Source organism: Hyaena hyaena, unplaced genomic scaffold (assembly GCF_003009895.1).
Source record: "Hyaena hyaena isolate Hyena2069 unplaced genomic scaffold, ASM300989v1 scaffold_9, whole genome shotgun sequence".
NCBI classification, from domain to species: domain Eukaryota; kingdom Metazoa; phylum Chordata; class Mammalia; order Carnivora; family Hyaenidae; genus Hyaena; species Hyaena hyaena.
The window spans coordinates 7,888,600-7,908,505 of record NW_024080641.1 but is presented as its reverse complement, the minus strand read 5'-3'; the positions used below and the strand labels follow the sequence as shown (position 1 = coordinate 7,908,505).

The 19,906-nt window shown below is 58.5% G+C and overlaps 3 protein-coding genes and 1 non-coding gene across 5 annotated transcripts; 2 read left to right on the top strand and 2 right to left on the bottom strand.

Moving 5' to 3' along the window:
- Window positions 1–70: 70 nt before the first annotated feature.
- On the bottom strand, window positions 71–5,080 carry PAF1 (PAF1 homolog, Paf1/RNA polymerase II complex component). The gene is made up of 14 exons (XM_039246317.1): window positions 4,830–5,080; window positions 3,949–3,978; window positions 3,757–3,849; window positions 3,320–3,441; window positions 3,165–3,231; window positions 2,970–3,071; window positions 2,783–2,888; window positions 2,610–2,678; window positions 2,420–2,523; window positions 2,216–2,332; window positions 1,988–2,116; window positions 926–1,031; window positions 725–815; window positions 71–638 (listed from the first exon to the last, which is right to left on the bottom strand). Exons 1-14 carry the CDS (start codon window positions 4,874–4,876, stop codon window positions 235–237), a joined length of 1,587 nt encoding a protein of 528 aa, XP_039102248.1. The 5' UTR covers window positions 4,877–5,080; the 3' UTR covers window positions 71–234.
- An 89-nt stretch (window positions 5,081–5,169) lies between these two features.
- On the top strand, window positions 5,170–10,104 carry MED29 (mediator complex subunit 29). Of its 2 annotated transcripts, none has more exons than XM_039246339.1 (4): window positions 5,170–5,649; window positions 6,197–6,255; window positions 6,523–6,606; window positions 8,250–10,104. In XM_039246339.1, exons 1-4 carry the CDS (start codon window positions 5,434–5,436, stop codon window positions 8,881–8,883), a joined length of 993 nt encoding a protein of 330 aa, XP_039102270.1. In that variant the 5' UTR covers window positions 5,170–5,433; the 3' UTR covers window positions 8,884–10,104. The 2 variants fall into 2 exon arrangements, with proteins under 2 accessions (XP_039102270.1, XP_039102262.1); XM_039246331.1 differs by having other exon boundaries at window positions 5,371–5,649; window positions 6,523–6,607; window positions 8,181–8,818.
- A 4,014-nt stretch (window positions 10,105–14,118) lies between these two features.
- ZFP36 (ZFP36 ring finger protein) lies at window positions 14,119–16,411 on the top strand. The gene is made up of 2 exons (XM_039251120.1): window positions 14,119–14,222; window positions 15,047–16,411. Exons 1-2 carry the CDS (start codon window positions 14,199–14,201, stop codon window positions 15,998–16,000), a joined length of 978 nt encoding a protein of 325 aa, XP_039107051.1. The 5' UTR covers window positions 14,119–14,198; the 3' UTR covers window positions 16,001–16,411.
- A 3,195-nt stretch (window positions 16,412–19,606) lies between these two features.
- On the bottom strand, window positions 19,607–19,699 carry TRNAI-UAU. The gene is given in 2 exon segments: window positions 19,607–19,642; window positions 19,662–19,699. It is a non-coding gene; the product is annotated as a tRNA-Ile (tRNA).
- Window positions 19,700–19,906: the final 207 nt, after the last annotated feature.

Here is a 19,906-nt window from a genome sequence, read left to right as displayed (position 1 = left end):
ACGGAGCTCCGGGGTGGGGAGTCGGGGGAGGAGAGGTGTAAGCCGAGTGAGACCACGGGGCTGGACAGGGTGGGGGTGGCGAACTGGGAAAGAACTGGCTTTATTAACAGCAAGGCTTGGAGGAGGGGAACGGACAGAGCGAAGGGCTCACAAATAGACCCGAAGAAAAGTGCCTTCCTGCGCATAACAGTTGCATCATAATCGGGTCTGCACCGACCCTGAAGGACCTGGGACTCAGTCACTGTCACTGTCAGCTTCGCTGGAATCAGAAGCTGCTGCTTCACTGCCATCCTCCTGGGCTGAGTGCTCGCTGCCACTGGGGAAGGGACTGGCGCTGCGGCTGCGGCTCCGCTGGCCACCCCCGTCACTGCCGCTGTCCGAATCATTGTCACTGCCACGGGCCTGGCCTCTGTCCTCATCATCAGAATCCGCATCGTCTTCCGAATCCGCGTCGCTGCCAAAGATCTCCTCTTTGTCCCGAGCGGCCCGGGCCTCATCCTCGCTGCTCTCATCCTCGCCGCTGCCACTCTTGTCACTTGCCTCGTCTCTGTCACCCTCTTCCCGTTCGCTCTCACTGCCCGAGCGCTCGTCCTCGCTGCCTTCCTTCTCACTGCTGCTGCCCTTCTCTCGCTCCTCATCTGTGAAGGGGCAGGGAAAGAGGTGAGACCCGGTTCCCGGCTCCCCACCCTCCCGGGGTCCTGGGGTCTGGCCTGTCCAGCTTTACCTGAGCCCCCAGCTTCTTTCTCTTCCGTCTCCAGCTCTTCTTCCTCTTCCTCCTCAGGTTCATGGTTCTCCAGCTGGGCCTTCCGTGCTTCCTGGAAGCAGCGTGGTTGAGGGGAAGGAGGGTGCTCTGTCAGGCTTCTGCCTCTCTCCCCACCCACCACCACTCTCTCCACAGGTGCCCCAGGCCAGTGGTGTTCGTTACCTGGGCTTCTAGTTCCTTCTCGTTCATGTCCCGGTGTTTGACCACAAGCAGGGCATTGGTACCCGACTGAACCCCAGCCTTTGCCCGGCGTTTACTCAGGCGGACCCTGCAGTGGGCAAGTGGGTGGGGAGGTGTGTGTAGAAAATTCATCTAAAGACCCCAGTGTGGTATCTGGTCTGACTTGGCTCTTACTTCCTCACCGACGCTCACTCCAGAACAGACCAGAATAAATGTGAGTTGGATAAAGGAGACTAAACTTAGGGGTTAGGTACAGGGTAAGGGAAGGGGAATAGTTCCACAAGTTCCCTGTACTTATAAAGTGTCTACACACAACACACACACACACACACACACACACGGATACATACGAGGTTTTAAGGTGAATTAGTTACCAACACTTAAAGCACAGAATCTAGATTGGAAAATGTTCATTTGTGGACTCACTGGCACTTCCCCTTCCCCAAGCCCCAGAGCACAGTAATGACAGGCCGGAGCCCTTTGCTGAGCCAGGTGGTGGTGGCCCTTGGAGGCTGCCAGGAGCTCCAGGTCACTCAGAGCCCACCCAGCCCGCTGGGCCACCTGTTACACAGGGTCAGAATCTGAGCGCTGCTTTAAACAGACTCAAGGTCACACTTCCTTTCCCAGCCCTCAAATTATCCACAGGCTGTAGCGCAGAAGTAAACTTTAGCTCTCAGGAGAGTTGGGCAGGGGGGCACGTTCTTTACCTTGGGTATCCACGATCTCCTTTAAACTGTCTATGCTGCCTTTATGTATTACTCTGTATTTTGCCTATGTTTACTTTCCCGTGAAGCCTCTTATTAACATTAGAGGAAACTTGGCTCTCTACCCTACAAAAAAGCTCAATCTCGAGATTTCTTTCTGGGCCCTCGTGTTAAAACCAGGTCTGGCTCACATGCTTGAGGGGACCTCTGCTGCTCTTACTTAAAGTGCACGCAACGATCCTTACGTACAAATGAGCTCCCAGGTAGTTCCCACGTGCACCAGGACCTTGATTCTGAAGAGCAGGCCCAGGCTAATCTGAGTGAGGAGGGTGCCAAGTACCTGGTCTCCAACTCGTTGTAGTAAACCCCATCACCCTCCCGGAAGATGAAGAAGTAGTTCTCCTCGTAGCCCTTGCTAGCTTTGTTCTTCACGTTCCAGTTGTACTCCCGAGCAATCTTGTAGTCATACCTGCAGGCGGGGGACACGGTCAGCCCCGCCGCTTCCTCGTGGGGGAGAGAAGGACACCCGATTCTCCACCCCCCAAACCCAGCCCCGCAGCCCACGCACACATCATCCGGTGCGTAGTCCATCTCCTCCTCCTGGTCCCGCTTTCGTTTCTTCAGTGTTTCTTCCACAGGCAGGAAATAAGCCACAAACTGGTTCCCTTCCTCGTCCATCATGCCTCTGGTCAGGAGAAGAGGGACAGTGAGGAGTGAGGGCCAAGGGGCAATGAGGAGCAGGTCCCAAGGGGCGGCAGGGCCACTCACGTACCTGATCATGGCCTGAGACATCATCTCCAGTGCAGCAGCGCCACTCGTGTCCTTGGGGGCTGGGTCTGAGTCAAAAATGACCTGGGCACATGGGTTGATCCACATCTGGGGGACGGACAGCACTGGGATTAGGGCTGGGGCGGGCAGAGGTGGCAGGCTACCCCCGCTCCGCCTCCTGCCCTGATTCTGACCTTGAAATCTGGGAAGACTGGCATGACCTCCACCGGTGTCACTCGGGGCTTGCTGTAATGCTGGGAGATCTGGGGGGGGGCCAAGGACAGGGTGAGGAGGAGGAGTATGTGGAGCTCTGGGGCTGCACCCCGGTCTGCCTCCCACCCCCAGCCCGTCCTGGCCCCTCACTTACTGATTTCTGGGCGTCCTCAAAAGTCTTCTCGATGGCTGTGATCTGGCTATCTCTGTCTTTGTAGATTTCTTCCTCAGTGAACTGCTGCTTCACAGAAACCCCAATCCTAGGAGTAAAGACAGGCTTTTAGGAGCCACTGGACACACCCGAAATCTCCATTTTTCCCTCCCTACTCGCCACAACTTACTTGACCTCAGGCTTCTCGTTGGAGATGCCGTAACGATTGAACTCAGTGGAGATGTACTCGGTCTTCCGCATCCACGGCACCACCTTCGCGTGCTGCTGGGATCTGGGGTAGAGTATTAGGGACCAAGGACCCACCAGCCTCCTCCCATCATACGTCCCCCCACATCTCCAGTCCCTACTCCGCACCCACTCTCACCTCTTGGAGCTTGTGGGGGCCTGGATCTCCTCTTCCAAAAGCTTCTCATCAGCTGGGTCTAGAAGTACTAGAGGAGAACAAGGGAGGAGGAAGACTATGAGGGAGGTCCTGACCTTGGCTGGCCTAGAGCAGGCCCGCCCTGCCTTCTCACACACCATTTGGGTCAATGCGGTAGGTGTCAGGGTTGATGAGGTCAATGGTGACCCCCAGGTCTGGCTCAGTCAAGAGGTCGTGTTTGTGCTGTTTTTCCAAGGAAGTCGCTTTGTACTGGACGAACCTGGGTGGGGAAACATACCCATTATGGTTTCCCGATTCCAGCTTTACCCTTCATATCCCTGCTTCCCCAAGCCTAAGCTCCTCCAAGGAGGAACTCAAAACTCCCCCATGGTAGAGTCAGAAGGCTGGCTCTTCGGTGGGAAAAAACTTGGACATTGCTTGTTTCATTCATTAACAAGTATTTATGGAGCACCTACTACCATATGCCAGATACCGTTCTAGGCTCAGAAAAAAGAAGCCGACAAGAGAAGCAATTTTTCCTCAAGGCACTCCTGTTCGAAGTGGGTGGTTTCGCCATCCTCCATGGCAGCCTCACCTGTTCTGGTCAAAGGGGTAGGTGATGAACTTGGGGTCGAAGGGGATGTCAGGGAGGCTATTGCAGTACTTGACTCGGCAGACCACTCCAGACCTGGGAAGACAGTGGCTCAAAACCTGGCCCCTGCTGCCCCACCTCTGTTCCCAGCCCCCCACTGACCCACCCCTTCTGGGAAAACACAATGGGGCTCACCTCTCAGGCAGAGTCCGGTGAGAATTGGGCCTGGTAGGTAAGAGAGAAAGACGTTGACAGAAAGCTAGAGAACAGGATTTATAGAATGAGGGGGGCTTTTCCAAGCTCCTAAAAGAGGGAAGGAGGGGGGTGACAAATGATAATCCCTTTTGGGAGGGGTGCTCCAAGGACTTTAATGGGGGAAGCCTAGTGTTTAACTCCTTTTTAATAAAATGTCTGCAGGGGCGCCTGGGTGGCTCAGTCGGTTGGGCGTCCCACTTCCGCTCAGGCCATGATCTCACGGTTCGCGGGGTCGAGACCTGCGTCGGGCTCTGTGCTGACTGCCAGCTCAGAGCCGGGAGCCTGTCTCAAATTCTGTGTCTCCCTCTCTCTCTCTGACCCTCTCCCAACTCATCTTCTGTTCTTCTCTGTCTCGGAAGTAAATAAACTATTTAAAAAAAAAATTTTTTTTAAGTGTCTGCAGATGCTTCCATAAATGAAGCCAAGTGCTCAATCCCTTGTGGAGACAATGTCTTCATGTGCTTTAATAGAACTACGTACTCGATTGCTTTTGGAAAAAGGGGTCTCCAAACGCTTGACTGGAGTAGTAAGGGCACAATCCCTTCTACTTAGCACCCCAGGAGCCTAATCCCTGAACTCCATGGCAGGGAGAAGGGTGCAACACCCCACCCCTGGAGGAACCCACCCCCCCCTACGTCAAAGGTGAGCGCTCCGTGATGTCACGGCGTTCGCGGGAAGGTTGTGACATCACGGGCAGACCTAGGGGCGGGGGGGGGGGGCTGTTGACGTTGTAGGAAGATACCCGAGCCCGACCCCCTCGCCTCGCCGAAACCTGGATAGACCTAGAGGAAAGCGGTGCAGCCAGGTGGCGTGGCGCCTACCTGTGGCCATCCTCCCGCTGGGCCTGAGTCTGGATGGTGGGCGCCATGGCGACAAGGCTAAGGAAGCCCGGACGGGGTCCTTGCTGAGCCGCGGGGAGAGGCGGAGGAGTGTACGGACGTCGGCGGACGCCTAATCCGAGGGTGGACTCGGGTTGGCGCCGCTCTCTGCCGGAGCAGGGTCCGAATGAGGTGGGCTGGTCAGAAGAGCTCCAGTAGAGACTCAGGTAAACGCACAGGCAGAGCCAAAGACGGACTCGCAGCTCTGGCTCCACCAATTGGCGCCAAGACGCTGAGGACCCGACAGGGCGCCTCAAGCCGCAAGGCCTTCTGGGAAATAGAGTCCGTATGAGACTCACACTCGGATAGGTGAATAGGTGGACAAAGGGCGGAGCGAAGGAGGAAACACCTCTTGTGATTGGCGAATCTGTATCTCCGTATGGGCGTTTTATTTGAGCGTCAAGTGTGGGTGGTTATTCCTTCCTTCCATTGGCCGAATTGCTTGGGGGCGGAGCTAACTAGCAAACAGGGCCTGGAGACCTAGATGCTAGAAAGAAACCCGGAGAGACGCACTTGTGGCGCACTTCCGGCGCGCTAAGCAAGCAAGATGGCTGCGTCCCAGCAGCAGGCTGCTGCGGCTTCGGCGGCTGCAGGTGTGTCGGGCCCGGGTTCGTCTGGGGGCCCGGGTCCCCAGCAGCAGCCGCAACCATCAGCACAGCTGGTGGGGCCTGCCCAGAGCGGGCTTTTGCAGCAACAGCAACAGGACTTCGATCCAGTGCAGCGTTATAAGATGCTCATCCCGCAGTTGAAGGAGAGTCTGCAGGTGATTGGCTAGGAGCGGCGAGAAGCTATCCGGGTCTGGTTATCTGACTCCAAGGGGGCGGGGGAGGGCGGGGGAGGACAGAGGGACTCTGCAGGGTGGGAGAGAGCAAAGGAGCGTTAGGCGGGGAACGGGAATGAGAGTTGGCCCTCTTGATGAGGCCAAAGCGATGCTATGCAGATTGGCAGTGTGAGCGGGATGAGCACGGATGTGAGGCCTGGGAATGGCCGGAACCCGAGTGGGAGGGAGTTTGAAGGGGAAAAAAAAAGGTTTTGGCTGTTAAAGCCTGAGGAAAGGACTGGCCTGCACAGAGATTCTGCCCGTGGTTGGTGGGTGAGGGAGGATTTAAGATCTGTCGGGGAAATTACTGGCAAGAATCCTAGATGAGAGCGCGCCTCTAGGAAAATGCGGATGCTATTCCGGATTGACAGGAGGAGACGTGCCAAGTGAAGAGAAGGCTTGAAATCGGATAGATCTTAAGACTAAATCCACCAACCAAAAGTATCCCTTTCTGCTTCTCCATTTTCTGCATTTTTTTTTAATTAACTAGACCTTGATGAAAGTTGCAGCCCAGAACTTGATTCAGAACACTAACATTGACAACGGACAGTGAGTATAGTCCTCATTTCCTAGTCTTAGAAACTCATACCCGGATTCCCACCCACCTACCCACCCAACCCCCTTCCTTCTGCTTTCAAGCCCCACTCCCTAGCATCTGGCCTTGCTCTTTTGCTTCTTCTAAAACAGTCCCTTAGGCCCTGCCTTGGGGCTTCTGGGCCTAAACATGGTTTCCTCATGAACACTTGGTTGGGTAGACACTGACGTCCCCGAGATTGGAAATCCATTCTTCAGTCACCTTCTTCTCCTGGGCTACAGAAAGAGCAGTGACGGACCTATACAGCGCTTTGACAAGTGTCTGGAGGAGTTCTACGCACTCTGTGACCAGCTGGAGCTCTGCCTGGTAAGGGACCTTCTGGACACTGGGGGACCGCAGTCCTGCCTCAGTCCCCAGGTCGTCAGGAACCCTCGTTCAGTCAGTCAACACACACACACCTAGCACCTCATGTGGGCCAGGCGTCGGCATCAGTTGATGCTGGGGACACAGTGTTGCCCCGATCCTTGCCTTCACAAAGCTTCTAGCTCACTCAAACAGTGACAGCTCCGAGTGGTCAGGGCTGTAATAGAAAAAGCCCAGGCCGCAGAAGTCAGGGCTCTGATGGGGGAGGCACATAGCCTGCTAGGGCAGGGGTCGGGATTAAAATGAGAGAAAAAAGAAAAAAGTAAAGTGATGGGGCACTCGGGGGAGCATAGAAGCCCAGAGAAGAAACTGACTCTGCCTAAGGTAGGGTAGGGAGAGGAGGCTCGGGGAGGGTTACGGGTGGAAAGCACATCTGAGCTGAGGCGTAGGAGTTTCAAGGAGAGGGGGTGGCCAGGAGCACAGCCTCTGGAATCAGGTGGACCCCCAGTTGCTACCTGTGAGCCCTGGGTTTCTCCTTTGAGAAAACTCTGGGAAAAGAGAGCAAGATCATATGTGTAAAAAGCTGAACGTGGTACTAAGCCCCGTGGCAGACGTTTCCTGTTGTGTCATCATCGTCATTTTGAATGAGGTTTCAAAGGCAAACTTAGAATTTGGGAAGCCTGGTGGTGGGAGCAAGGTGTCTCAGCCAGAAGGAACTGGCTTCTGCGCTGACTCCCCCTTTAGGAGTGTCCTGAAATTCCGTTTAGCTGAGGTGTAGGAGACATCAGGGCTGGTTGGATTTTGGATACAGCGCTGGGGAGCCACGGAGGGCATGAAGCAGAGAAGGTCATGCGCCTGCTTGCTGACTTCATTAGGACTGTGCCTCTAGCTGCCCAGTGGAGGGTGGGTTAGAGGAGGCGGGTGTAGACACTGGGAGCCCAAGGAGGTAACTGTGGCAGAATTCAAGGGGGCGAGGCCGCACCAAGCCAGGCTCCTGAGACAGGGACCCAGGATGAGGGATAGTTTGGTGGGGAGGGTGGGAGAGCTCTGAGGATTCCCAGGGAGGCCAGGGACACAGATGTGGTGTCAGCGCAGAGGTGGGAACGGAGCGGGGCGTGTGGGTGGGGCAGCCCCAAGAGGAGACAAGACCTGGGCATTGCCCCCGTTGAAGGCTCGGGCAGACGAAGCGGTGTCTAGACGGAGCAGCCACAGGAGCAGGTGTCATCAGAGAAGCCACTGCCGGTGCCAAGGTTGCAGTTAGGGACAGTCACATTAATACTGGGCTGACATTCATCAGTTAGCACTTAGGTGACGCCCTTGCGCCCGTGTCTCTCACACGCTGTCCTCACCATCCCCGCCTGGTGAGGTAGCGGGTGAAATGGGCTCCGAGAGGAGCAGCTGCACACTGGAGGTCACCCAGCATGTGACTAGTGGTGGGGAGGGGGGGTCGGGCTCTGACCCCAAGACCCTGGGAGTCCAGAGGCTGAGCAGGCTACTGCTGGCTGGCCGGCCCTCAGGGTGGGGGCGGGAGTACGCGGAGTGACACTGATGCCGCCCCTTGCCCGCCTGTCCACAGCGCCTGGCACATGAGTGCCTGTCCCAGAGTTGTGACAGCGCCAAGCATTCTCCGACGCTGGTGCCCACGGCCACCAAACCGGACGCGGTGCAGCCTGACAGCCTGCCCTACCCGCAGTACCTGGCAGTCATCAAAGCCCAGATTGCCTGTGCCAAGGACATTCACACCGCTCTGCTGGACTGTGCCAACAAGGTCACGGGCAAGACGCCTGCACCGCCTACAGGCCCTGGGGGCACCCTGTGAGCTGGCAGGGCTGGGGGCGGGGGAGGCTGAAGGGGAAGGGGACAGGGAGGGAATGAAGAGCGACCTCAAAGCCCATCTGTCTTTGACTTTTCTTGCTGCCCGAGCACTGTGGCCAGGGCCAGCAGGGGGCAGCAGAGGCCGGCGGGGAGCTTGGAGGGTGTCGCCTCGCCTCTGCCCCGGGGGCCTGCTGCCGGCGGAGCCCGGGATGCACTTTGGACTGCCTGCTGATGCCCTCTTCCAGGGGCTGTCCCCCAGCCTGGCCTGGGTGGGGCCCCTGGCCTCTCTCCTTCAGCCCTCCCCGGTTCTGTCCCAGTTCAGGGGTGGTCTCTCTGATCGTGTTCCCTTGGCTTTCCCTCTGTATGTTTCTAAGGCACGTGTCCGTTGTCTCTCTCTCATTTGGTCTCTTTTTGTCTCTTTCTCTGTGCCTCTGTGGTCCTGTCTCCAACCATCTCTATCCTAGATTAGCCCCCTTTTGCTGTCTTCTGCCCCCAGTTCCTAACTGGGACTCTGTCTCTTACGAAGGGGGCCGGATTCTGAGAGCCAGTCCCCTGGGTTAACTGGGGCCAGGGGAGGGAGTTTCATTTCTAGGGGCCACAGCCAAGTCCAGGGATCCCCCACACTGCCAGTGTCAGCCCAGCCCCCAGGGTCCTCAGCCGAGGAAAAGGGAAGTGAAAGGGATTTTAGGCCCTGACCTCAGCATGCCGGGTCTGGGAGCAACTCACTCCCCCACCCGAACCTGGAGCCTGCGTCAGCAGCACTCAAACTAGGGGCGTTGTGCAATCCGTGGTGAAGCCTGGCCCAGCTGGATGCCTGGGTCCTTGTATTTTTAGCCCCAAAGGAGAAGTGAAAAGGCCCCAGTAGGGGTGAATCATCAGTCCTGGGGAAGAACCCAGGCGCCTGGGCCCCGGCTCCGGGAAGCAGGCCTTGGGGAGGGGGCTTCAGGGAGGGAGGGGCCCACCGGGCTCCCCACTTCCCCAAGAAGGAGAGCTTCGGGAGCTCAGCCATGGCTTTCAGGCCTGGGCAAGTGCAAGGCGGAGCTACCAGCCTGAGCTCAGCTACTGGGGTGTGAAAGGCTCAAGTGAGTCAGCCGGCTTCTGGGACTGCCCCACCCAGCACCTTCTGTGCCCTGGTTCCCGTGTCACTGCCCAGAGGCGTCTTGTCCCGGACCCCACATCTGCGAGGAACCCTGGGACTGTGAAGACCTGTGATTCACCCAGAGCCCGAGTCCCCACACTGGAGTCCTGGGAAATGGCCAGCGCTCTGCGCGTGTGTCTGTGTGTGCGTGCACACGTGCGTACACATCCTAAGAAGTCCCTTTCTTGAAGTGCCTGGCATGTTGGGCTGACCCTCAGGAAGGGCAGTGGAGCTCTCAGTCACTAGCTGAAGGTGCTATCCACAGGACTAAATCTAACGCGAATGCAAGATTTGCATGTGGAAAATTATGTTACTTCACTAAAAGACACTAAAGTTTGAGAGCTTAGATTGGGTGGTGGGTCATAGGTATTCATGATTATTATTAGAGTCTGTAAATAGATGTCATCTGTATTATTTGCTAAATAGATGATAAGATTTATGTAAAAAGCCCTTGACAGGGCGCCTGAGTTGGTTGGTTGTCCAACTTCGGCTCAGGTCATGATCTCACAGTTCGTGAGTTCGAGCCATGCACATGCTTTGGATTCTGTGTCTCCCGCTGTCTCTGCCCCTCCCCTGCTCATGCTCCGTCTCTGTCTCAAAAATAAATAAACATTAAAAAAAATTAAAATTTAAAAAAAGTCCCTGACAGAGCTCATGAAGGCTTTGCTGAGAAGGTGGTATTAGAGCCAAATTGAGGAAGAGGGACTAGGCACGTGGGCCTTTGGAGAAGGCATCCCAGGGAGAAGAACGGCAGGTGCCAAGGCCAGGAGGCAGGAATGTGCTGATGTGTTTGTGGAATGATGTGGACGCCTCGAGCACCGGGCATGTACAGAAGTTGAGGCAGCTCGTGAAGGACCTTCGTGGAGATTTTTACCAGATCATCAGACCCAAAGGGAGATTAGACAGCCTGGTGTGCAACCACACACTCCCGGGAAGGGCATCCATGAGATGCACAGCCACACACAGCAAAACAGACCGTGGGGACACCGGCACACATGACCCCCCACCTCCTCCTCCAGAGGACAGTGTAACCCACCACCCTACAATCAGGCTCTCCGACCCAGTGACAGACAGTCCCACAGACTCTACAGGAACAACCCAACCACATGAATATATAAACAGCTCTGATCACCACTTAACCCACTATCTCTCACCCCATCGCAGACTTTGCCCATGACAGGCTGACTCAGCCCTTACGCTCAGCTCAATATTATCAAAAGCAGCCTTAGCTGGGGACAGATCATGCTTCTCAGGTGGAAGCGTGTGCGTGCGTGTGCGTGCGCGTCTGTGCCATGCCCACGGAGGCTGCCACCTGACCAGCCACCCTTCCCATGATGTGCGTGCGAACCACAAAGTTCATCAGTTTTGCTGCCCCGTGACCGGCCTCCGGGGAACCTCATCCAGATTCCGGCCTCCGTGTTCTCAGCGTCGCCCCCAGGAAAGGACACAGACACACGGGTACACCATCCACTACACAAAGACCTACAGGGAGCTTGCACCCAGCCGCGGCCACCTGCAGGGACACACAGGTGGCTTACACACACACACGCGCGCGCGCGCGCCCTTCAAGCTGTATGCACACACATCCTCACTCCGGAAGGCGCCGCCACTCCAGACCCCACAGATGTGCAAGTAGGTGCGTGGGTCACACGTTCTTACGAACGCACCTCAAGGGCCGCTGCAGTGCAGTACACACTCCCTGGGCCAGAGGCCATTAAAGTAAACAGCGTCGACAACCACACAGGCACGGGGTGGTTTCGCACCTTTATTCACAACAGCCATGGCAGGCGGGGCCGTGGGTACACAGCCCTCACACAGGAAACGGGGCGCACACACTCGTGTCCCACAGCTACTTCCCCTAATGGTGCACGCGGGCACACCAGGGTGCGCACGTTCGTGCCCGCGGTGCACACACGGTCACACCGCGTCGGGGACGGCCCGCCCACCGGCTGGACCGCGCACTTGCACGCACGGCCGCCCCGCTCACGCCCAGTCACGCCAGGCGCGCACACGTGCTGCGGGCACACGCACCCCTGCTCGCCCGTGCACTCGCACCGGCTCTCACACCCCCGCGTTTCCCGTCCCCGCTTGTTTTTCTGGAAACTCTGCTCTCCGTTCCCCTCCCCCTAGGCCGGAAGTGCTCGCCGTATTTTTAGCCTCTCTGGTTTCCGCCCCTTCCCTCCTCCCTCGGCGCGCCCAGGACCTGCCCCCCTGCACCCCGCGGGGGACCCCGGCCATCCCCTTCCCCACCGTCATTCCAGAGGGGATTCCCGGCCGCCGCTGGGCCACGGATTTTCCCGTTGGCTACGTGGGGAGCGGGGAGGAGTCCTGCCCTGAACTTCCTCCCGGGCTGGGGCGTCTGGGGCCACTGGGGCCTGGACAGGGTGGGAAGGGGGATGGGAGCCAGACTCCCAAATCCGAGGAAGGAGGGGCTGAGGGCTCAGACTCAGACTTGAGAGAACGGAGGGCTGGGCGCCCGAACTTGTGGGTCTGATGATGTAGGAGGGCCCGGGGGCCTGGTCTGGATCTGAGCGAAGAGGTGGTTTGGAGACCCGGACCCCTGGATCTGAAAAAGGAGGGGCCGAGGCCCGGACCCCGGGGTTCCCCCACCCGTCCGTGTTTCGGTGGCTGGCCGGCCCTTCCCCGCGCAAAGCCCCCTCTCCAGCCGCTTCGAGCGGCGCCCAATCCCAAGCGTCCTGGCTCTCGGGGCCGATGACTCAGCAGATAGGCGAGCGGAGGGGGTCCGCCTGACTCAGGGATGGGAAATGCTCCCCTTCTCCAGGGAATCGAAACTCCTCCAGGATCGCGGCCAGAGCCGATCCCGACTCCGGGGACCCTAGGGTACCCCCCCACCTCCCGTTTGCCCGCCGCCTCCGTCTCCTACTAGCGGCGCCGGGATTTGGAGCCCGGCCAGGAGGCGGGTGCCACGCACCTCCCCTTTCCCCCCCGTTGTCCTCGAGGCTGTGTTTACAGGCGACAGAAGCCCTGGTTACAAGAGAGGAACCCGGGCGTCCGGGTCGAGCCTCCTCGTCACGGCTTCCAGGAAGCCCCCCTCCCCCGCCCCTTGCGAGTGAGTCACGGGCGAGCGGGAGGCTGCAACCGTGCCGAGGGCCGCCCGCAGCCGCCCAGCTCACGGGACCGGCCGGGAAGGCGCCCTCAGCCCGAGAAAGCGCCGCACCAGGGATTCCCCCGAGCTCGATCCGACGGGGCAAGTCGGTGTGCCTCGTAGACTCGCCCCACCGCAATACGAGCCCGTGGCCGCCGCCTGCAAAAATGAACTTTCCACCGTCCTCACTGCACGCCACGGCTATGATTTCTACCCCCGTGTTTTCACTCAGGGCGGCCAGCTCACCAAGCCCCCCCCCCGCCCCGCTTTAAAAATAAGTTTTCTTCCCAGGGCTTAACAGATTGTCAGGGCACCCCCCCCCCCGGGACCATAAAAGACTTGCCAACGTGGGAATCAGTCCCCGCAAATTCAGAATTGTCCCAAGGCACACCCATTTAAGACCCGTCCGACCATCGGTTGGGGGAATGATCCATTTCTTCCACCTCAAAACAGCTTTCCGTCGAGGCAACCCTCCGCCACAAGAAAAGACCTCCTCCCTTTCCACTCTAGAGTTTTCTCAGAGGGCACACTCTTAACATAATTCAAGACCCTGATGTTAGACTGTGGCCAGTTACTAACACGCACTTAACTTGGCCTCTCTGTGCCTGGGTTTCCTGGTGTGCGAAACGGGCGTATAACCTCCTCGAGTCGCTGTATGTAAAGCACTTTCTGCCCTTAGCCCAGAGGAAACGATCCGACGTGCCAGGCTCTGCGTGAGCAGGAGAGGTTCCTTTCCTGCCTCGCCAGGTGTGCCCTGCGAGTGGGGGTGGACGGGACGGCGATCAAGGTCTCTGAATCCGAGCTGTTTGGGAGGGAGACCGAGCCCGGCGGGCGGGTCTCAGAATCCCCCACCTGGCCTGTCTCCTCTCCGTTTCCTACGGATTCCTGTACGTAGCTCTTTGTCTCTCCTTGTTCCCCCTTTCTGTTTATGTGACTCTCGCTTCTCGCTCTGACGTTTGTCTCTCCGGGAATGTCTCTCCCGTGTCTTTTCGGTCTCCCAACTTCCCCTCCTCTCCCTGCCCTGTCTCACCCTCTCAGTGTACGTCTCCCAGTGGGTGTCTCTCCCTCCCTGTCTCTCAGTATGTTTTTCTCTTTGGGTCTCTCCATTTCTGGCTCTTTCTCGCTCCGCGTCTCTCTCCGCCCCCGTCCGTCTCTCCCGCGCACGCCCTCTTGGCCTCTGCCCAGGTCAGTTCCCCCAGGAGCCCTGCCCCCACCGCGGCCCAGTTCGATTCCCCGCGCCTCAGTCTCCAGCGTTGAAAACTGGGCCGACACCCCCCACCCCACCCCCCGCCACGGGCACTCCCCGCCCGGCCGCCGGCCCGCCTCCCCGCGCGTCCCGGCGGGGTGCCGGGCGGGCCTTGCTGGGGGCGCGCGTCCGGGAAGCGCCCCTCCTGGCCCCACCCACCCGGGACCGCCCCGCTGGCCCCGCCTCCTCACATCTTTATAAAAACCCCGGCTCCAGCAGCCAACCGCAGCCTGACTTCAGCGCTCCCACTTTTGGCCGACTTCTCAGCCCTTCGGCCGTCCGCGCCGCCATGGATCTCGCCGCCATCTACGAGGTGAGCCCCCCACCACCGGCACCCCCCGGGGCCCGCATGCCTGACTCCCTTCTTACACTGGGGCTCTCCAGCGCCGAAAACTCGGGCGCGGGACCTCTGGCTCCCTTCTCAAAGCGGGGTTCCGTACAGCCGCACACTCCGGCCCGGGGTCCCTGCCTCCCTTCTCCGACCCATGCGATCCTCTAGAGGCGAAGTGGAGCCTGCGACTTTCGGGTCTCGGCCCAAACATTGGAGGTGGAAAAGTGGGAGACTTTTCTCAGACGAGGGCTGTCTGGAGGCGGAAATGGCCCCACACCTGGTTTACCCCCGAGTAGCTACTGAGGGCGCGGTTTCGCGCGGAGGCGTTTCTGGGGCTGGAGTGTCGGGTGAGGGGGAGCCGACTTCTGTCCACCCCTTGACCCAGCGGAGAACTCTGGGAACTCGAAAAGCGGAGAGATCCCGGCTCCTGGGCGAAGTTTGCCGGCTTCTCCAGTTGTGAAACTGGAGAACCCGAGGCGCGGGGTCAGATCCCGAGAGGCCCAGAGGCTCAAAACGGAGAGGACAGCGGCGTGCCTGTCCTCTTCGGGGGGGGGGGGGGGGGGGTCTTCTCTTGATCCAGCCGGGGGAGCCGAGGTGCCTGGGTGCCTCGGGTAGGCTTCCGTCGCGACTAAACTCAGAACCGCCAAATGGGGACCCCTGCGATCCGGAACCCGCGTGTTAGCGTGGGCAGGTGGGGCTCAGGCCGGGAGCCCACAAACCGGACTGGCAAGCTCTCAGGTGCCCTGCAGCCGTGGTGGGGCGTCACCCAGCATTTTCGGTGTCTTAACCGATCCCTGTTCCCACAGAGCCTCCTGTCGCTGAGCCCTGACCTGCCATCTGACCACGGAGAGAGCGAGTCCGGCGCAAGCTGGGCCTCCTCCGGGCTCTGGAGCCTCAGCTCATCCGACAGCACCCCGGCCGGGGTGGGTGCCCGTCTGCCTGGCCGCTCCACCAGCCTGGTGGAGGGTCGAAGCTGTGGCTGGGTGCCACCACCCCCAGGCTTTGCACCCCTGGCTCCCCGCCCGGGCCCCGAACTGTCACCCTCACCCACCTCGCCTACTGTGACCCCCACCACCTCATCCCGCTACAAGACTGAGCTGTGTCGGACCTTCTCAGAGAGCGGGCGCTGCCGCTATGGGGCGAAGTGCCAGTTTGCCCACGGCCTGGGCGAGCTGCGCCAGGCCAGCCGCCACCCCAAGTACAAGACAGAGCTCTGCCACAAGTTCTACCTCCAGGGCCGCTGCCCCTACGGCTCGCGATGCCACTTCATCCACAACCCCAGCGAGGATCTGGCGGCTCCGGGCCACCCCCATGTGCTGCGCCAGAGTATTAGCTTCTCGGGCCTGCCCTCTGGCCGCCGACCGTCACCTCCACCCGTGGGCCTCGCAGGCCCCTCCCTGTCATCCTGTTCCTTCTCTCCTTCCAGCTCCCCCCCACCCCCACCTGGGGAACTCCCACTGTCACCCTCTGCTTTCTCTGCTGCCCCTGGGACCCCCGTGGCCCGAAGGGACCCCACACCAGCCTGTTGCCCCTCCTGCCGAAGGGCTACCCCCAGTAGCGTGTGGGGGCCCTTGGGTGGCCTGGCTCGGAGCCCCTCTGCGCACTCCCTGGGATCTGATCCCGACGACTATGCCAGCAGTGGCAGCAGCCTGGGGGGTTCCGACTCACCTGTCTTCGAGGCTGGGGTTTTTGGGCCGCCTCAGCCACCTGCGGCCCCTCGGCGCCTCCCCATCTTCAATCGAATCTCGGTTTCTGAGTGACAAGTGCCTGCCCGGTACAGATCAGCTGGATCTCAAGGGGGCCATTTCTCTTTCGCTGTGGGCTCCCCAGGGGCCCTGGGGCTGTGGGGAACTGGGGGACTCAGGTAGCTTCCCCCCCTCAACTTCCAAGTGCATTAACTCACTCCCCTGACCTCACACTGGGGCAGGTCCCCAAGTGTGCAAGCTCGGTGTTCATGATGTTGGAAGAAGTGTTTCCTGGGGTCCTGTAGGGAAAAAAAAATGTAGCACATTTGAGGAGGGCAGTGAGCCCTCGACCCGCCCCCCTTTCCCAATGCTGTGAATAATAGGCTCCCAGTGCCCCCCCCATTTCTCCTAGGTCCTGAGGCCCCAGTGTCTGGTGGCACTGGGCCCCCCCCCCTCCCCGGGGGAATCCTGGTGCTCAAAATTTCCCTTCAAAAGCAAGTAGCCAAAGCCATTGCCAAACACCCTCCTTCCCCCCCCCCACATTGGGCCCTTTATTTATGACGACTTTATTTATTCTAGTAGATTTTATAGTATTTATATATATTGGGTCGTCTGCTTCCCTTGTGTTTTTCTTCTTCCTTTTTGTAATATTGGAAAACGATGGAATAATTATTGTTATAAGTATGCTATAATAATATATTAAGTAATATATATTGTTAAAAGTTTATTTTTGTGTTTTTTGGAATTTTTAAATAAAAGGGAATCTGTGTGTAAACTGGAATCCCGGGTTTTGTGCGGTCTCGAAGCTGTAAGGGCGGCGGGCACCTTTTTTCTGGGATGGGTCGGGTCCACCGAAACCCCGGCCCACCGAGCTGCCGGCGGCGCTTACCTGGCAGGAAGTGACGTCACCTGGCCCGGCCGTTCACCTGAGAGGGCGGGCCCAGGTGAGGTCACCTTAGGAACTTGGAGAGCCAGTTCCCGGGGCGCGGGGACGCAGGCGTTCCCGTCTAGCCGAGCTCCTTGACCCAGCTCTCGGCCGGGCGCGGGCGGGGACTGCATGTTTCCTTCCCCAAGGGGCCGAGGGAGGAGGGCGGGGCGGAGAGGACGGAATGTGCCGGGGCGCGAGCCCAGCGCGGACGGGGGCGGCCGGGCGCGGCGGGCGGGGGAGGAGGCATCCCGAAAGTCGGGGCGTCCTGGGGGGGAGAAGGGTCCCACCACCCGGCGTCCCAGGACGTGAGAGCCTGGGGGACTCAGACTTTCGGAACCCCGGGGGAGGCAGCTTGGAAGCCTCAGGATTCCCGAATCTCAGAGGCAGTCTCGGCGTCTTGGAATTCTAGACCCTTGATGGCTCAGAAAACTTTCCGGGATCACAGAGTGCAGCCTTCTGGACTTCCGGGCCCCCAGGACCTCGGAGTTGCAGAGTCTGGGCCCGACGGGGCCCGAGAAATTTGGCATTGCGGGATCTCGGCATTTGGGGGGGGGCTTGGAAGCTCGAGATCTCACGCGCCAAGCGAGGTCGAGCTGGGGGTCGGGCTCGTCGGGCCCGAGTGTGGGTCGCGGCCGCGTCGGGCGGGGCCCCGAGGACAGCTGCGTCCTCGGACCATACAAGGCAACAGGCGGCGGGAACCACCCTGGGGCGGGGGAACCGGCCGCCCCGCGCCCGGAAGCCGCCCCGCGTCAGCGCCGGCGCCCCGCCCCCCTTCCGCCACCGCCTCCGCCCCTCCCCTTACCCCTTACCCCCCCTCCGCTTTCCTCTCCCCACCCCCACTTCCCTCTCCTCTCCCCACCCTCCCCCCGTCAGTTCCTCCTCCGTTACCCTCCTGCACCGCCCTTCCCCCCAACTCTTCCTCTCCCCTTTTTACTGTGTTCCCCTTCCAGCCCCCACCCCTGTCCCTTACCCCCTCTTCTCTTTCCTTCAGTTCTCCTCTCCCTTCTCCCCCCTCCCTGCATCTCACTCCTAGTCGCCTCGGTTGCACCTTTCCTCCGCACCCTTCTGCTCGCTCCTGCCGGGGTTCTCCCTGTCCAGCCCCCTCCCCTCCTCTGCCTTCTCCCTTCCCCTCTCCCTGCCCCCTCCTCTTTGGCTCTCTCCTTGCACTCTGGCCGGCCCTGACCATTGATCTCCTCTTCCAGGAAGCTGCTCTCCCTTCAGTTTTGGGAAAGGGCTCAGATCGGCAAACTTAGAAGAGGGTTGGAGAAAAAATACAGAAACGCGGCCACCCAAAGACAGTGGGGGTGGCAGAGAGCGGGAACAAGCCACGCAGAGACATTCACAGACACTTCAAGAACGAGATATTTGACATCTCTGGCCATTCCCTTAGCAAAAACAGAGTCTCTGCCCCTTCTAGAAACAGAAGCGAACCTCATTTGAGAAAATGGTCTCTACCACCAGCTACTGGTGCCAAACACCCGGGAGTCCCTTTGACTCTTGGTTGTCAAGCTCACAGCCCAGTCCAACAGCAATTCGGTCTGACCCACCTTCTAAATAGATCTACCTGCCTCCTCCTGTGGCCCCCACCCTGGTCCTATCCAGCATCATCTCCCACCTGAACCTTCATAGCAGCCCCTTCCTGGTTTCCTGGCCCTGGCCCTGCTCTCAGCCTCTCCCTGCTCCGGTACAAGAAAACCTCAGGGAACCTGTCCTGACACCTGAGTCAGAGTCAGATCACATAAAAGGCAAAGTCCTAAGACCTCACCAGCCTACGTGGCCTGAGTCTTACCTTTGGCTACTCTTGCTGTAGTCACACTGGCTTCCTAGCTGCTCCACCAATATACCTGATGTGTGTGCTTCAGCCACAGGGCCTTTGCACAGGCTGCTACCTCTGACTGAAATATTCTCCAGGTATCCCTATGGCTTACTCCCCTCCATTAGGTCCCTACTCAAATGTCTCCTCAGTGACATTTCCTTTAGTCAAACAATAGTTTGACTACTATTACTGCAGCCCACACCCAACACCCCCCCCCCACTTTCTTAGTCTACTTTCTCCACGACATTCACCACCACCTAACATATAAAATACACTTAGTTTTCATGTTTGTAGAAACTTGCCTCTCCCACTAGAATGCCAGATCCTCACGGGCAGGGAGTTTGCCTTGTTCACTGCTCAATCACTCACAACTAAACCCTAAATGGGAGTCAGTCACATAGTGCATGTTTAGTTCTTGTTGAAAGGAACAAACAAACTCAGAAAAGGGGAGGAAGAGAGAGAATGAAAAATCCAAGACACAGGAGGAAAACAACTACGTGATGATTGATGTCAACTAAACTCTTTTCACAATTTACGCATATATCGAATCACGTTGTACACTTTGGATTAACACAGTGTTATATGGCAGTGATATTTCAATGAAACTGGGGTGGAGGGGTAGGAGATGGAGAAAAAGGCAATGCCATAGACAGTTTGCGGAGGAGGACCCAACACATCTATAGAAGTCTTAAACTGAGATTTGCAGACCCAGTTGAATTCGCAGGCATATAAGAGGCGATACCACCCTCTGGCGGCCAGGATGGACACGGCACCTCCCCACAATACAGAACACTCCCGGGCAGCTGCCGGAGTTCCGGGAGTCTTTCTAACCCCAAAACTCTGAAGATCGAATGTCCACTCCCCTCAGTGATGACGTGGATGTTTCAGTCCACTTACAAGATATAAATTTGTGAAGTGCTGCTAAAAGGAAAAGAGATGCTCCAGGTGAGGATCGAACTCACAACCTCGGCATCGCTCCGCTCGCACTGTCGTATAAGTACCGCGCGCTAACCGATTGCGCCACTGGAGCTCCGGCCGCACCCTCGCGTCGCGAGGTCCTTCAGTCGCTCTTGGCCACGTGACCTCGCTGGACAGCCCCGCCTTTTACTGCATATGCAAATACAAATTTTTCAGTTGACCAATGGGAGAAAGTGCGTTACAGTTCCGGATTCTCACGCCCCGAAGGCCCTTGCTGTAAAAGGGAAAAGTCAGAGGCGTTTGGAATGTGGGGGTGTAG